This window comes from Balaenoptera physalus (assembly GCF_965194825.1).
Source record: "Balaenoptera physalus genome assembly, chromosome: 3".
Lineage (NCBI taxonomy): Eukaryota > Metazoa > Chordata > Mammalia > Artiodactyla > Balaenopteridae > Balaenoptera > Balaenoptera physalus.
In genome coordinates this window covers 13,585,831-13,599,927 of record NC_138890.1, presented here as the reverse complement: position 1 = coordinate 13,599,927, position 14,097 = coordinate 13,585,831, and the positions used below count along the sequence as shown (strand labels likewise).

The 14,097-nt window shown below is 52.7% G+C and overlaps 1 protein-coding gene across 4 annotated transcripts; it reads right to left on the bottom strand.

The window, feature by feature from the left end:
* Positions 1 to 13,956, bottom strand: ARMC6 (armadillo repeat containing 6). 4 transcript variants are annotated; one of them, XM_082455590.1, is made up of 8 exons: positions 13,818 to 13,956; positions 9,787 to 9,956; positions 8,530 to 8,612; positions 5,123 to 5,696; positions 3,239 to 3,384; positions 2,438 to 2,569; positions 1,926 to 2,063; positions 1 to 776 (listed from the first exon to the last, which is right to left on the bottom strand). In XM_082455590.1, the coding sequence occupies exons 2-8, from the start codon at positions 9,911 to 9,913 to the stop codon at positions 564 to 566; spliced, it is 1,413 nt and encodes a 470-aa protein (XP_082311716.1). In that variant the 5' UTR covers positions 9,914 to 9,956; positions 13,818 to 13,956; the 3' UTR covers positions 1 to 563. The 4 variants fall into 4 exon arrangements, with proteins under 4 accessions (XP_082311716.1, XP_082311715.1, XP_082311717.1 ...); XM_082455589.1 differs by having other exon boundaries at positions 13,714 to 13,850; XM_082455591.1 differs by lacking the exon at positions 13,818 to 13,956 and adding an exon at positions 13,619 to 13,752.
* Between the last annotated feature and the right edge of the window lie 141 nt (positions 13,957 to 14,097).

Sequence of the window (14,097 nt, the reverse complement as noted above, 5' to 3'; positions counted from 1 at the left end):
TTGATCAACCAACAGTCCTTTATTACCAGGCATCACTGGCTGGCCTGGGACACCTGGAGACAAACGAGCCTTGGTCCCTGCCCTCTGTTCAGCACAGCAAGGCATCTGTGATCCATTTTACAGGTGAGGGAAGCAGTAGCAGGGATGAGAACGGACTTGTAGGAACAGAAGTGGGATCCCTGCCCTGCTTTGAGATTGGCCAGTATGGTTTCCAGGTTTCAGACAGACCTTTGGCCCTAAGCAATGCTGAGGGGGCGCTTCTACTAGGAAAGGGCAGTGGGGTTGGGTGGCACAGGACGGATGAAGCCGAGGCTGTCAGCCGGTGAGCGGAACAGCATGCGGGGAGGCCGGGACCCAGGGGCTGCTTTCTGCTGTGTAGGTACCTCACTAATGCTCCCTTCCCACCCCCTGGCCAATGCTTGGTACCCATCAGAAAACACTTCCTGTTAATGGGGGAGGAATCTGGAGGCAGAGCAGCAGGACATGATTCCTGCCCCCACCCTCTCCCCGGCTGTTCCTGAGTCACATGACTCACCCAGTCACAGCTCACACTGAGCCTGGGCTCATGGTGCCAGGTTACCCTTCTGGCCAGTCCACAGCTCTTGGAGCTCGACGTGGCAGCCCAGGTCCCTCAGGGCGGCCTTGGCCACGTCCTCACAGTCGTGATGGGTGGCACGGGCCCGCGAGATGAGTGCCTCAGCCCCCAGGTCCAGGATGGGCTGTGAGAAGGTCTGGCTTCGGGCCACCAGGTTTCGGATCAGCATGCAGGCCTGTTTCTAGAAGGGAGAGCAGAAGGCGAGTGGCTGTGAGCCAGCAGGTGGGAGCTGGGGGTGGGGTCCACTCTGACCTCGGAGTCCTCATCATAAGACAACATGGCTGCAGCCAACATTCAGCAGGTGCCTACGCTATGACTCATCAGGCTAGACTCATGCCTCCACTTCATCCTCTTGGCAGCCCTGGAGGCAGGGCTAATCACCCCAGCTCCCAGGTAAGGAGACTAAAGCTCAGGGTAGCCAAGTGCTTGGCAGGTGGGGCTGGTCCCTCAGGTGCGAGACCCAAAGTCTCAGAGCAACATCCCCTGATGCTGGCCGGGCAGCAGGGGAGGAGGGCAGGGAAACAGTGGGAAAAGTGGGGTTGTGTACAGGGTCCATCTGTCAATTATACTGTTATTCATTCAGTCGGCATTTGTGCTCCGTGTCTCTGCCGGGGGTGGGTGCTGAGAAGCACCCCAACATGGCATCCACCACCAGTGGGAGAGCAGGTGAGAAGCAGGTGAGGTGTGAGGGCCCGCCCGGCCGGGGTGGTCAGGAGTGGACAAGGTGATGGGCCAGCCAAGGGCACAGCATCCTGGAGGAGGGAGCAAAGGTCCCCAGTGGGACCAAGCCTGGTGTGTCTCAGGACCAACAAGGAGGCCCCTGTGCTGGGAGGGTATGAAAGGTGGGAGGCAGGGAGCGCCCTGGGGGCTGCTGCAGGGAGGAATGTGGGTTTCTGGCAGGGCTGCGCATCGCCCTGTCTACACTTCACCTCTGCTGACTCCCCAGCAAGGCGTGGACAGTGGCCCCACATGCAAAACACAAAGCAGCAGCCTAAGGTGGGGCAGGGAACCTTTCCCAAACCCCAGCAGATCCCCAGCTGCTGGTCCCCACAGCTCCTCCTCCTCCTCAGATCCCTCTAAAGAGACTGTTAGGAAAGGAAAAGAGCAAATGCAAGAAGAGCAAAGAAGACAGCAGCGGGCAGAATTCAGCACATTTCTGGAGGATGGGAAGTAGATGCAGGACATCAGGGGCTGAGAAGGAAGGAGACCCTGGAGCCTTGGGTCATGATGGGGATGGGACAGGGACAAAGAGGACCTGCACCCTCCCCCTCCCGCCCCCGGCAACGTGCACGCCAGGCTCCCGTCCCCTCCTCCTGTCCCCCACGCCTACCTGCACGCCAGCCTCCTGCGGGTGTGCCTTCATGGCCTGCAGTGCAGCCAGGGCCCCGCCGCCCTCCACGATGATCCGGCTGTTCTCTGGCTTGCGCAGTGCCAGGACACACAGGGCCGCGCAGCTCTGCTCACACACCTGCGGGGTGGGTCACGGGGATGGCTGAGAGGATGCAGACAGACCCCCACTGTCACCAGCTCCCCAGGTGAGTGCCCTGCAACCTCACCTGGACAGACCGCTGTCAGTCCACGTGTGTACTGGACCAGAAGTAACAGAAACGACACCAGGTGCATCAAACCAGCTCTTAGGGGTGATGGTCTCACCCCAGGCCCCTTGCTCGCCCCACCCCGGCCCTCACTCACCCTGCCCCCAGCCTCTTGCTCGCTGACCTCACCCTAGGCCTGGCCCTGCTTCGGGAGATGGGAAAGACCGTTATGTAGATACAGATACCGATCTGGGAGTCCAGCCATGCAGCCCCACCTCGTGTGTCCCCCCTGCCCTGGGGTGGGTACCTGGGGACTGGCCAGGTGCCGGGTCATGGCGAACACAATGGACTCTGTCCCGCCGGCGCGGACAATGGCATCCTTCACATCATCGTTGCCTGCGATAGCCCTCAGGGCGCTCAGCACTTGCTTCACAAGGTCCTGAAGAGAGGGCAATGCAAGGGTCACACCCAGCCACACCCCTCTCCTGAGAGGCACCCAGGCATTAACTGCTTGGCTGTGTCTCGAGGGAGGGTCTGGGGCTGTTTCAATGTCTGCTGTCTGAACACAGGTGGGGCCACCCCGGGGCGTGCAGCTGGCATGGAAGAGCAGGGTTATTCATCACTTGCTGTATAGAGAAGGCAGGGGAGGCTCAGGGAAGTGGATCCTGTGGTTCAGGCCACCTGCATCCAGGCGAGGCGTCTGGATGACTTCAACCCCCCCCACTACCCCCCGCCAAAACACACACAGTGAGGCATGTGGCTGGCTCAGGCCAGCGAGCAGAGTGGCCTCACTGAAGCATCACACACCTGAGCTGGGGTCTGGACCAGCCCCCCCACCACTAAAGGACAGTGAGAGAGAGTGGGTGGGTTTGTTTTCCCCCTAAATTTGAGGTCCTTCTCATGGGTCATGAGAAGTGAAAACTGATCTTTGGATCTGGGCTCAGCAGACAGGGCCAGTGTGTTCTGACTCAAGCCTGGCTGGCTGATCAGGGCCTAGAGGGGCAAAGTTCACTGGGAGGCCCGGAGCCTTCCCCAGGTGTCAAGAGAAATGACAGAGTGAAACTCAGGTGAGGGGACTTCACACCCTAAGACAGCTCTGGACGCCCACCTGGTGGTCACTGCAGTCGGCCAGCAGGGCCACCAGGACGCTGAGGCCCCCGAGGTCGACGACCTCCTGGCAGAACTCGTTGCGGACAGCCAGGCGGGACAGGGTGCTGCAGAGATCACTCAGGATGCTGGGGTTGTCGGGGAACGCTGCAGACGGAGGAGGAACCGCTGGGGTGAGGAGAGAGAAAACCAGCCCAGGCTCCGAGCCAGTAGTCCTGGGAGGAATCCCGAATCCCGCTCCACCAGTGAAGCCTGGCCCCTCTGCCTGGCCGGGTGGCCGCCTGTACCAGGAGGGCCCCAGGGACCACAAGGTGCGGGGGTGGGGGCGGGGTGCTGCCTGGGCCTGCAGTGCCCCCTGCTGGCTTCGGGGGAAGACACAGGACTGTACCTTCCCCTCCACTGTGCCCCAGATAAATTCCAGACCAACTGATGATCTCGGCTAAAAAAAGAAAACCATAATAGTGCTATAATAAGACATCGGAGACTATTTTTATGATCTTGGGTAGGGAACGACCTTTCTAACTGCAACAGGACACCTAGAAGCTGCAGAGGGACATATGGATAGAGTTGACCTGAGCAAAATTAAACATAGATGCTGAAGACAAAGCTCAGAGGCACCAGGGAGGAGAGGCATGACTGAGAATGATGGCGGGAGGAGAGTTAGGGAGTTAGCAGGGAGGCACGGAGAGCCATAATGACACAGAGCTCAGTGATGGTCGTTTATAGGACCCCCTGGCCAGGCCACAGTCCCCAGTGACTCCATGAATACTAATCCGGGTGTGCCGTGGAGGCATTCTCTAGATGTGGTACATCCACGACCAGCTGACTTCAAGTAAAGGAAATGACCCTCGACGGTCTGGGTGGGCCTCAGCTAATCGGCCAAAGACCTTAAGAGGGAAACTGAGTTCTCCCTGAAGAGGAAGAAGCTGGCCGGCAGAGTACAGTGTTGGTTCCTGCCCAAGCCTCCGGCCCGCTTCACAGATTTCAGATTCAAAAGCCCCATGACCACATGAACCAATACCTTGCAATAAATCTCTCTCTCTCTCTATATATATACACGTATATATGTATACATATATATACAAAAATACACACACACACACACCCCCTACTGGTGCTGTCTCTGTGGTAGCACTCTCACTGATAGGAGCTCCTGTAAATAAACAAGGAAGATGCAAAGCACCCCTCGGAAAAGCAGCCCAACTTTGCAGCTGTTTTTCACCCTCTCTGGAGATGTGGAGGGGAGATTGAGGCAGGCCCTACTCCCCCACAGACAGGGCCAGAGTCGCACACACAGGCCTGGCGAGAGAGCCAGAGCCACAGGGCAGGCTGGAAAGGGGAACTCATTCTTCTAGCACCTTCTGTGCACCAGATCCCAGTCAGGCCTTTTCCAGTGGGTGCAGTGGACAGAGGTCAGGGGCTTTGGTGCCCAAACGTCAGTGTTGTGACCTCCCTTGGCTGCCTCATCAGGGTCACCCCAGAGTCAGGCACATGGACATGCACAAGAATGGGTGGCCAAGTATGAACCAAAGTGTAAACCTCTGCCTGGGGGCGGCCACAGTGAGTGCCAGCAACACTCCCCCATCTTCAGGAAACAGCACCCTTATTTTTCCCTTTGAGGAGCCCTCTTTTCCACTCTCAGTCTGTGTTGCTGGACAGAGCCAAGCCCCCTCCCCAAATGGTTCTAGAGATGAGCATGGGATGTGGTCTGGGCCAATGAGCGCTGGCTTGGAACTCTCCTGGAGCAACTAGGAGTAAAGACACTGTTATGCTAGGACTGCCATGCAGGTGGGACCAAGCTGACAAATACAAGTGGTGCCCAGAGCCAGCCAGACCTGAAGCAGTCCTAAACCCTGACTCTCACTCTTACCACACCTGCTCCTACCTTTGGCGGCCTCAATGAGCACCTTCAAGCCTCCATTCTCCTGCACGATCATCTTGGCATGGTCATGGGCACGGCCGAAGGGCACACGAATGTCATCGTCAAAGGTCATGATGCGTAGGGCAAAGCAGGCCTCCCTGACCACGTCGGCACAGCAGCTGTGCCGGGCAATGGCGCCGGTCAGCAGGGGTAGCACGCCGGCCTTCACCAGGCTCTGCCGGTTCTGCTCGTGCTTCAGGCAGGCGTGGCGCACACAGCGGATCCCCGAGCAGGTCACGTTGGCCGAGTCAGCATTCTGGGCCAGTGTGGCCACCAGGAGCTGCATGCCCTGCGTGTCCAAGAGGTCGGGCTGGCCATCAGTCAGGGCTGACAGGGCATTGAGGGCCTGGAGCAGGAGATCCTGGTCACCTGCTGCGGCCAACTTCCAGGTGGCGAGGAGGATGGGGTAGGCCCCCTTCTCGGCTGCCAAGAAGCGGCAGGCCTTTTGCTGCTTGCACTGCTCGCAAAAGCGGGCGAGGTGTGCTGACACCTCCTGGGGGTGAGAGCGGGCCATGGACTCCTGCAGGTCATCCAGGGCCTAAGGGACATGGGAGAAACCTCAGTGTCAGCTCAGTCCAAAGACGGTCACAGCGACAGTGCTGCACCCCTGTGGGATTCCCTCGTGTGGGATCTGGGCCTTGGTGGAAGTTCTGTGGGTCTAGTTCCAGCTGTGGCAGCTTCCACACCTGTGCTTTTATTTATTTATTTTTTTAATATTTATTTGGCTGTGCTGGGTCTTAGTTGCGGCATGCAGGATCTTATAGTTGCAGCATGTGGGATCTTTAGTTGCGGCATGCGAACTCTTAGTTGTGGCATGTGAGATCTAGTTCCCTGACCAGGGATTGAACCCGGGTCCCCCCGCATTGGGAGCATGGAGTCTTAGCCCCTGGACCACCAGGGAAGTCCCCACTGAGCTTGAGAGGCCATGGAGGGAGGGAGGGAGGGAGAGGGAGAGAGGAAGAGAGAGGCCCTGCCATCTCAGTGTCCCTGACAAGGAGCCACACACACAAGTACAGACATTAAACATTCTAGCTCTAGCTGCCATTGCATGAGAGGCCCCCAAGTGAGACCAGCAGAAGACCCATCCAGCTGAGATCAGTCAACCCAGCAAAATCATCAAAAACAATAAAATGGCTATTGTTTTGGGTTGTTTGTTGTTGTTGTTTTTTGGCCGTGCCATGTGGCTTGCAGAATCCTAGTTCCCCGACCAGGGATCGAACCTGGGCCCACAGAAGTGAAAGCACGGAGTCCTAACCACTGGACTGCCAGGGAATTCCCCTTGGGTTGTTCATTATGCAGTCATAACTAACTGACATACCCACCAATGGCTAGCTCTCTAAGGAAGGTGAAAGCCACCTTTACCAGTCCTGCCCATATCATATACCTCCTGTTCATCTCTCTCATTCACTCCACAAATATTTACTGAGCACCTGCTAAATGAAACCATGCTGTACACACGGTTGGTTTACCCGTGTTCAACTCTAAGCCCTTGGAGAAAAAGCTTATAATGAGAGAAGACAATTTGAATAGGGCACACAAGTCTAGTGGCCACTCAATGCCCTGACCTGAGGACCTGTCTCAGCTTGAGCCCAAGATGAACCTATGCCCCTGGAGCTTATGACATCATTTGCATCCAGCCCTGGAGAGGGTGGGTCTATAGATACCATCAGCCCAAAGTGCTTTGATTTGGCCTTGACTGCCATGAAAGTCAAGAATGCCTGTCAGCCAACCCTCGCTGAGCTCTCATTTGTGGACTTAACTAAACATATGTTATGATGAAACAGAATATTAAGAAATAGGTTAATTGGCCCAACACTGTAAATCAACTCTACTTCAATAAAAAAGAAAAATTTTTAAAAGGTGAAAGAAATAGGTTAAAACCTATTTGTGTGTGTGACTTGAATAGACATTTCTTCAGAGAAGATACACAAATGGCCACTAAGCACATGAAAAGATGTTCAACATCAAATCAAAACCACAATGAGACACCATCACGCCCATTCAGGTGGCTACTATGAAAAGAAAAACAAACAGAAAATAACAAGTGTTGGTGAGGGTGTGGAGAAACTGGAACCCTGTGCACTATTGGTGGGAATATAAAATGGTGCAGCTGCTGTGGAAAGCAGTATGGTGGTTCCTCAAAAAATTAAACCAAGAGATCCAGCAATTCCACTTCTGGGTATATACCTAAAAGAACTGAAAGCAGGGTCTCAAAGAGATATCTGTACACCCATATTCACAGCAGCATTATTTATAGCAGTCAAAAGGCAGAAACAACACAAGTGTCCATCAACGGACAAATGGATAAACAAAATGTGGTACAGCCATACAATGGAATATTATTCAACCATACAAAGGAATATTATTCAGCCACAAATACTACAACATGGATGAACCTTGAGGACATCATGCTAAGTGAAATAAGCCAGTTCCAAAAGGACAGATACTGTATGATTTCCCTTAGGTTCACATCCACGGCTGTCTCCCCATCCTCCTCCCTTTTTTTTTGGGGGGGGGGTCCATGCTGTGTGGCTTGTGGGATCATTTCTTCTCTTTGGATCTCAATTTTCCCATCCTTTAAATGGGGATGATAACCCTACCCTCAGAGGTGTCTTTGGGCGAATAACTGAAACGGCATAAGGAAAGCACCTGGCACAGAACTGAGTCCACAGCCGGTTCTCAATAAAAACTAGAACCTTCTGCTGTTGTACCAACAGTTTACATCCATCCAGTTTGATGGATGACCTTAAATAAAGGACTTAACCTCTGTGAGCTGTACTTTCCTTGTTTGGGTCACTGGAGAGCAAGGGCAGGTTCCGGGCCTCCGTTTCCCCATCAGAAAGCCAGAGATGACACCACCTACCTTGCAGGCCAGTTAAGAGTGCTAAGGGGATGGGTTGTAATGTGCCAGTAAAGAGTCGGTGCTCAGTAAGTGACAGCCTTACTGTGATTGCATTTTCTTTTCCTGGGATTCCTGTCCAATTTTCTGAGCAAATTCAGTGGTTGGGAGGCTGGAGAGAGGCTCCTCCAGGGGGCCCTGAACCCCAAGGCTCCCAACACCAAGACAAACATGAATGCTGTCCGCCCCTTACGTCTGGAGTGCTATCCACTCCCTGTCCACTCTGGCAGCTCCAATCCCAGAATGTGGCATGTGGGTGGGTGGGCAGATCACAGTGGCCCCTGAGAGGCCCTTTGACATGGACTCAAGGAGCCCTGGTTGCACACTCAGGCTTGCCTGTGCTTGCTGAGTAGGCTCTGACCTTCTGAATCTGTGTCTGCCATCTGGGAACCACGGAAAGGGTGCCCCTCACAGAGTTATGAGGTGATGCAGGACCATGCGTGTAAGGCCCACGTGGACTGCCCTCTCCTACCTGCAGGATGTCATGTGTGGGCTCCTGGGGTCCATCCGCAGAGACTTTCGGCGTCATCCTTACAATGTTGCTCAGATCAACCCCTGCGGGGGATGGGGAAGTCAGGAAACAAGTGACAGCCATCATCCCCATGGGCCTGCTGGAGTCACACCTCACATCCCTTCAGCTGGGACCACCCTACTCTGGAGGCCTTCAGGGATCTGCCCAGCTCCCCACCCCACTCCCTCCCTGCCTGGGCAGGGCCCAGCAGCCACGCCCACACGGGGGTGTGGGGTTGGGGGGGGTCTTTGCACCTTTGCCCTGTGTTTGCCCTGTCCAGCCAATGGGAGCAAAGGAGTAGTGAGGCTACACACCAGCGCCACAGTGAGGGACACACTCTGCCTGGTGGGCTGAGAAGGGAGGGGAACCCATGGCCTTCTCCCTTGGGGCTTCCATTGTTCTTCACCCTGACTGCATCCCCAGCCTCGTCTGCACCCCCGAAGGAAGCCCCCCACTGTGAAGAACCTGTCTAGGGGCCCCACCAGCCCCTGTCCAGTGTCTATACACTACTCTGTGCCCGGGACACCAGCTTCTGACCTCGAACGCTGGATCCCCAGTCTCCCTCGCCCTCTGGCGTCTGACTGGGTTTGGCCAATGGGAAGCCGGACTCAAGATCAGGGGCAGGAGGAGTGGAGAGTAGTGTGTTCATCCCCAGCTTCCTGCCTCTGCCTCTATCAGATGACCCTCATCCCTTGCCTTGGCCTGTCATGGGAAGGGGGAGGTCCCTGCTGTGGCTAGCAGGGTCTAACCCTGCCCATATTATTGCAAAGAGCTCCCTCTTAACCACTCTCTTCCAAGGCCTGGCTGGAGCATGTCACCTGTTTCCAGAGGCTGGTGACCAACACCCCTTCTGCCTCCATGAACTCAAGCTGGGGTGCAGGTGGGGCAGGGAGACAGGTGGCCCTGTTTCTCGGGAGGTGGTCAAGAAAAGTCTCTTCAAGGAAGCGACAGTTAAAATGAGACCCACCTTGAAGGACCCAGCCCTGCAGATGTCAGGGTAAGGTCCAGGCAAGCAGAGGGTGGGCTCCAGCGAGGTGGGAGTGGGTGGCCAGCGTGCCTGGGGCAGAGTGTAGACAGAAGATAGTGCCCAGGGCTGTCATGCCAGGAGGGATGTGGTCATGGCAGGATACCACTCCTTTCACATTAAAAGCCGTGGACTGGAGGCGACTCTTGGGCAAAGAGCCAGACCAGCGCTGAGACCGAGCCACACTGCCCTACCTTGTGATTCAAACTGCTCCACGGCCTCTTTCACTGCCTCCTCTGGCCCCATCTCAAACTCCTCGATGTTCTCCCGAACGGCTGCATCAAAGGTCTCCTGGGTGATGCGCTTGGAGGCCATCTTCATCTCCTCTGTGCGGGGTCAAGGGCACCCAGTAGCTGCTCCCAAGCTGAGAAGGTGAGAAGTAAGCATCATCAAGGGTCACAGGGCAAATGAGAACCTGGCTACCATTTACGGAGCATCTACCAAGGGGCCAGAGCCTATAACCGCCCTGGAAAAATTCTTACAACCCGAGTCACAGGAAAGGGTGATCTCCCAACATCCACAGAATATCTAAAAGTACAGACAAGGGCAGGTAGTTCAGTATATTTTATCTAAAAAATGGGGAATGTTAATATAATGTATGTCCTTATAGTAAACAGTAGTAACAGTAAAATAAATATAAAATAATATCTTAGTAATATTATGTTGTATGTTGTATGATTATAATATACTATAATATTACAATATAAACAATATTATTCACATATTACTCTATTATATAGTTATGTACTTCAAATGTACTTATCTAATGAAATAATATGTTATGATAGCATACCATTGCACTAATAAAATATAAAATAAAATAATGATATTAAATATTTAATTAAATAATAACAATAAGTAATGTTTATTACTGTTACTATTAATATTTATTATTATTACTAAATGATAATAAATAAAAAGAAAAGTAAATCAAAAGCTAATAGAAATAGTTACCTGTAAGAGGAGGTAGAGAAAAGGATGGTGAGAGCAGGAATAGAAGCTGCATTATTCTCTCTTAACGTACCTTGTTTTACAGGTTTGAATTTGGAACTCAACTAAATGCTTTATGTGATTAGGAAAAGAAATACGCCAAAATAACCAAAATAAAAATAAAAGCAATCCTTAAAAATCAAGAGCAAAATGAAAGCCATGAACCTAACAGTATTTCTATGTGGATCAGATCATTTCATGCAACTTTAAAACACAGTGATATGAATGTATATTCTTACTGGGATCTACCCTAAGGATAGAACTGCAAAAGAAAATCTTCAACAGTTTTCAGTAATCATATTATTGGAAACCACATTAGAAATATTATTCAGAAACAATTATAGATGTAGCAAATAAGTAATAATGTTTATATCATTAGGAATGAGCATAAAAGAAAAAAGATTCTAACATAAAATCAAAGAAGTAAAAACTCAGAACTAAATTTGAACTGGAAATATGATATGAACTCATGATGCATTTTCTCTTGAGCAAATAACCAATTTTCTATTAATATGAACCGAAAATGCCTGGAGGAAATGATACCACAGCAGCAATGAGCAGCACCCTGAACACCAACTGTGGTCTCTAAATACCATTTCCCACCAGAGAAGCCAGGGCTCTTGGAGTAAGAGTTGATTCCAGGTCTGGGCAGGAAATGGGCCAGAGAAGCCAGGAGCATCCAGTGAGACCAGAAAGCAAAGACGCTTCTGAAGACCACTGGGGTCATGCCGCGCGGTATGGCCAAAAATTTAAAAAATGAAAAATACATCACTTTTCAAACTTATAGTAAAGTTGCAAGAATAGTACAAGGAGCACTGTATAAGCGGAAGGATCTCCTAGCTTCACCAATTGTTAACATTTTGCCATGTTAACCTCTCTATGTGAGTGAGTGTGTGCCTACGAGTGTGTGACACGTACATCATTTGAGAGTGTGTTCTAGTCATGCGACCCCTTCCTGCTACAGATGTCAGCATGAAGAGGACACTCTCTTATACATTCACGCAAAACTGAAATTTAACACAAGAAATTTAACACTGATACAATGCTATTTTCTACCATATAGTACACGATGGACTTTCTTGATTGCTGTAATATCGTCTTTTAAAACAGTTTTGTTTTTTTCTGGTCCCGAGTCCATTCCAGAATCATGCATCATAGAAAGCACAGAAAGTGCGTTAGGGGGACAAAGGCACATGGGGGCACTAGGACCGTGGCATAGGAATGTGCAAATTTGGGCTGTGAGGGAAACAAGCCACTCATGCCCTCACTGCTCTTTGTGGAGGCAGCACGGGATGTGATTATTCCATCTGTGTTTGTGCAGACGCTTGGGCTGGGGGTCGGGGGGAGGACAGGCTCCAGGGCCAGCCAGGGGGGCTCAAATCCCCAGCCCTCCACTTAACCTCACTGTTGGTCAATTCTCATGTGTGACACAGGGACAACCACAGAATCTACCTAGAGGGCTGCAGTGAAAATTCAACCCATCAATTTCTACAAAGCACTTAGAACAGGATTTGGCACAGAGCTCAATAAACATCACCTAGTTGTTCTTTTCCTTTGTTGCTTAAGAGGTAATTCAGCCAGTTTACTGGGGGGTGGCAGACATAAGGGCATCAAACACCTCACCTCACTCCCTTGCAGATATCCCCCTCTTTATTCTCCAGAAGAACAGGGAGCCTGTTTAGGGATTGCTAAGGATTTCCAAATCAAAGGTGGAGGAAAAGAATAAGGATTTTCTGTTTCAAGATAAAGAATTTCTCACTGGGGAGCCCAGGCTGGTGGTGGTGGGGTGCTCCTGGCCAGCTCTGAGGGGCTGGATGCTGCTGGAGGGACTCTGCTTCTGGCTCTGCCACCAGACGTTGCTTCTGCTACTCTGGCCATGCTTCAGACCCGAGTGAGCCATTGATGAGTGGCCACTCGGTCATAGAAGCACAGTCCTAAAGGGGAATGTCATTGTGCCTACTTTAAGGATGAGGAATCTGAAGCTCAGAGAGGCAGCAAGAGGCCTGGCCATGATCCTATCCTGTCTCATTAACACTTTCCCTCCACCTAGGTCCTCTGCGGAGCTTCCACCAGCCCTTCCAGGCCGCCTCCTCGTGGGAGCCTTCCCTAGATACTCAGACAGAGACTGTGTACTCTCGGTACCCCCCACCGTCCCCGCCCCAAGAATCTCCCTCTGCTCAGCCCTGAGATCCCTGAGCTGGAGAAGTCAGTGTCTGGCTCTGAAACCACCACTTAGGACAGTCCTTCAGGGTCCCTTGGGTCCAGCACAGGCCTGTGGGGGGCAGGGACAGGGATGAAAGTACAGCTCATGAGAAAGATGGTGCCTGAGAATGGTCATCTGGGAGCCACCTGGGGAACAGCCCAGGCCAGGAGAGGAAACAGCATTACCAACCCCCATGCTGCGTCCAAGGCATGCTGAGGGGAAGGGAGTTATCAAGGCTCTCAACTGACAGCCTGCTTCCCTCTCTAAGCCATGGTTCTGCTTCTCAAGAAAATGGGGCCTTGACAAACCGGGGACCCTGAATGATTCATCTTCCTCCACCTGCCACACCCACCCTGGTTCAGGTGGCCTCACCTGCTTCCTCCCTACCATACCCCGTGCCTCTGTGCTCTACAAGGAAGCCAGAGGGAGACTTGAAAGCACAGAGACCACCTCACTCACCTATTCAAAATCCCGCAGTGGCTTCCCAACCCTCTCAGAACAAAACCCAGTTCCCTTACCAGCACTTTCCCTACCTACACCTTCTCACCTGTGCTTCCCCGCTTCTTTCTCATTCTTTCCAGCTACCCAAGGGATATCCTTCATAACCACTTTGTTTAAAGCAGCCCCGCTCTCCTACCGCATCGCTCTCTTTTAGTATTTTAATACTGTCTCAACATGGAGCAAAATGATTCATCTATTTATTTGCTTTTACTGTCTAGTCTCCTCCCCAATGATATTTAACCTAAATGAGAGCTGGGGCCCGTTTTGTTAAACACCTTCCCCCCCCAATGCCTAGGATGGGGCCGGACATGCAGCAGGCAATCAGTACATACATAGGAGGTGAAAGAATGAATAAATGAAAAAAAGCGAAGGGCACGGAAGTGGGCGATTTTGTCCCTGGGCGGCATTCGTAACAGTCTTTCATTACCCAAAACCAAGTCCCAGACGGGCGCGCCACAATCACTAGTCCGACCCCGCGTCGTCCACTTTCTGCCTAGCGCGCGAGGGGGCTCGGCGGCCACCGCTTCTCACCCGTTCTTCGCAGCCACGTGGGGAAACGGTGAGGTTCGCGGCTGTCACCGGCTGCGCCGCCTCTGATCCCTTTCGGCCGCCGTACGTGCGCAGGCGCTTTGGCGCCGCCTCGCCTCGGCTTCCCTCAGCCCTGTGAACCGCTCCCGGGGTGACCAAGGGTGACCGTGAGTGCAGGTAAAGCCGAGGGAGCCAACAGGTGTGCGACGGCGGCGTCTTTATCTCCTTTTTCGGGCGGTTCCCGTTGCCGCCGCTCCAGGCAGAGAAATTTTTTTGCCTCAGG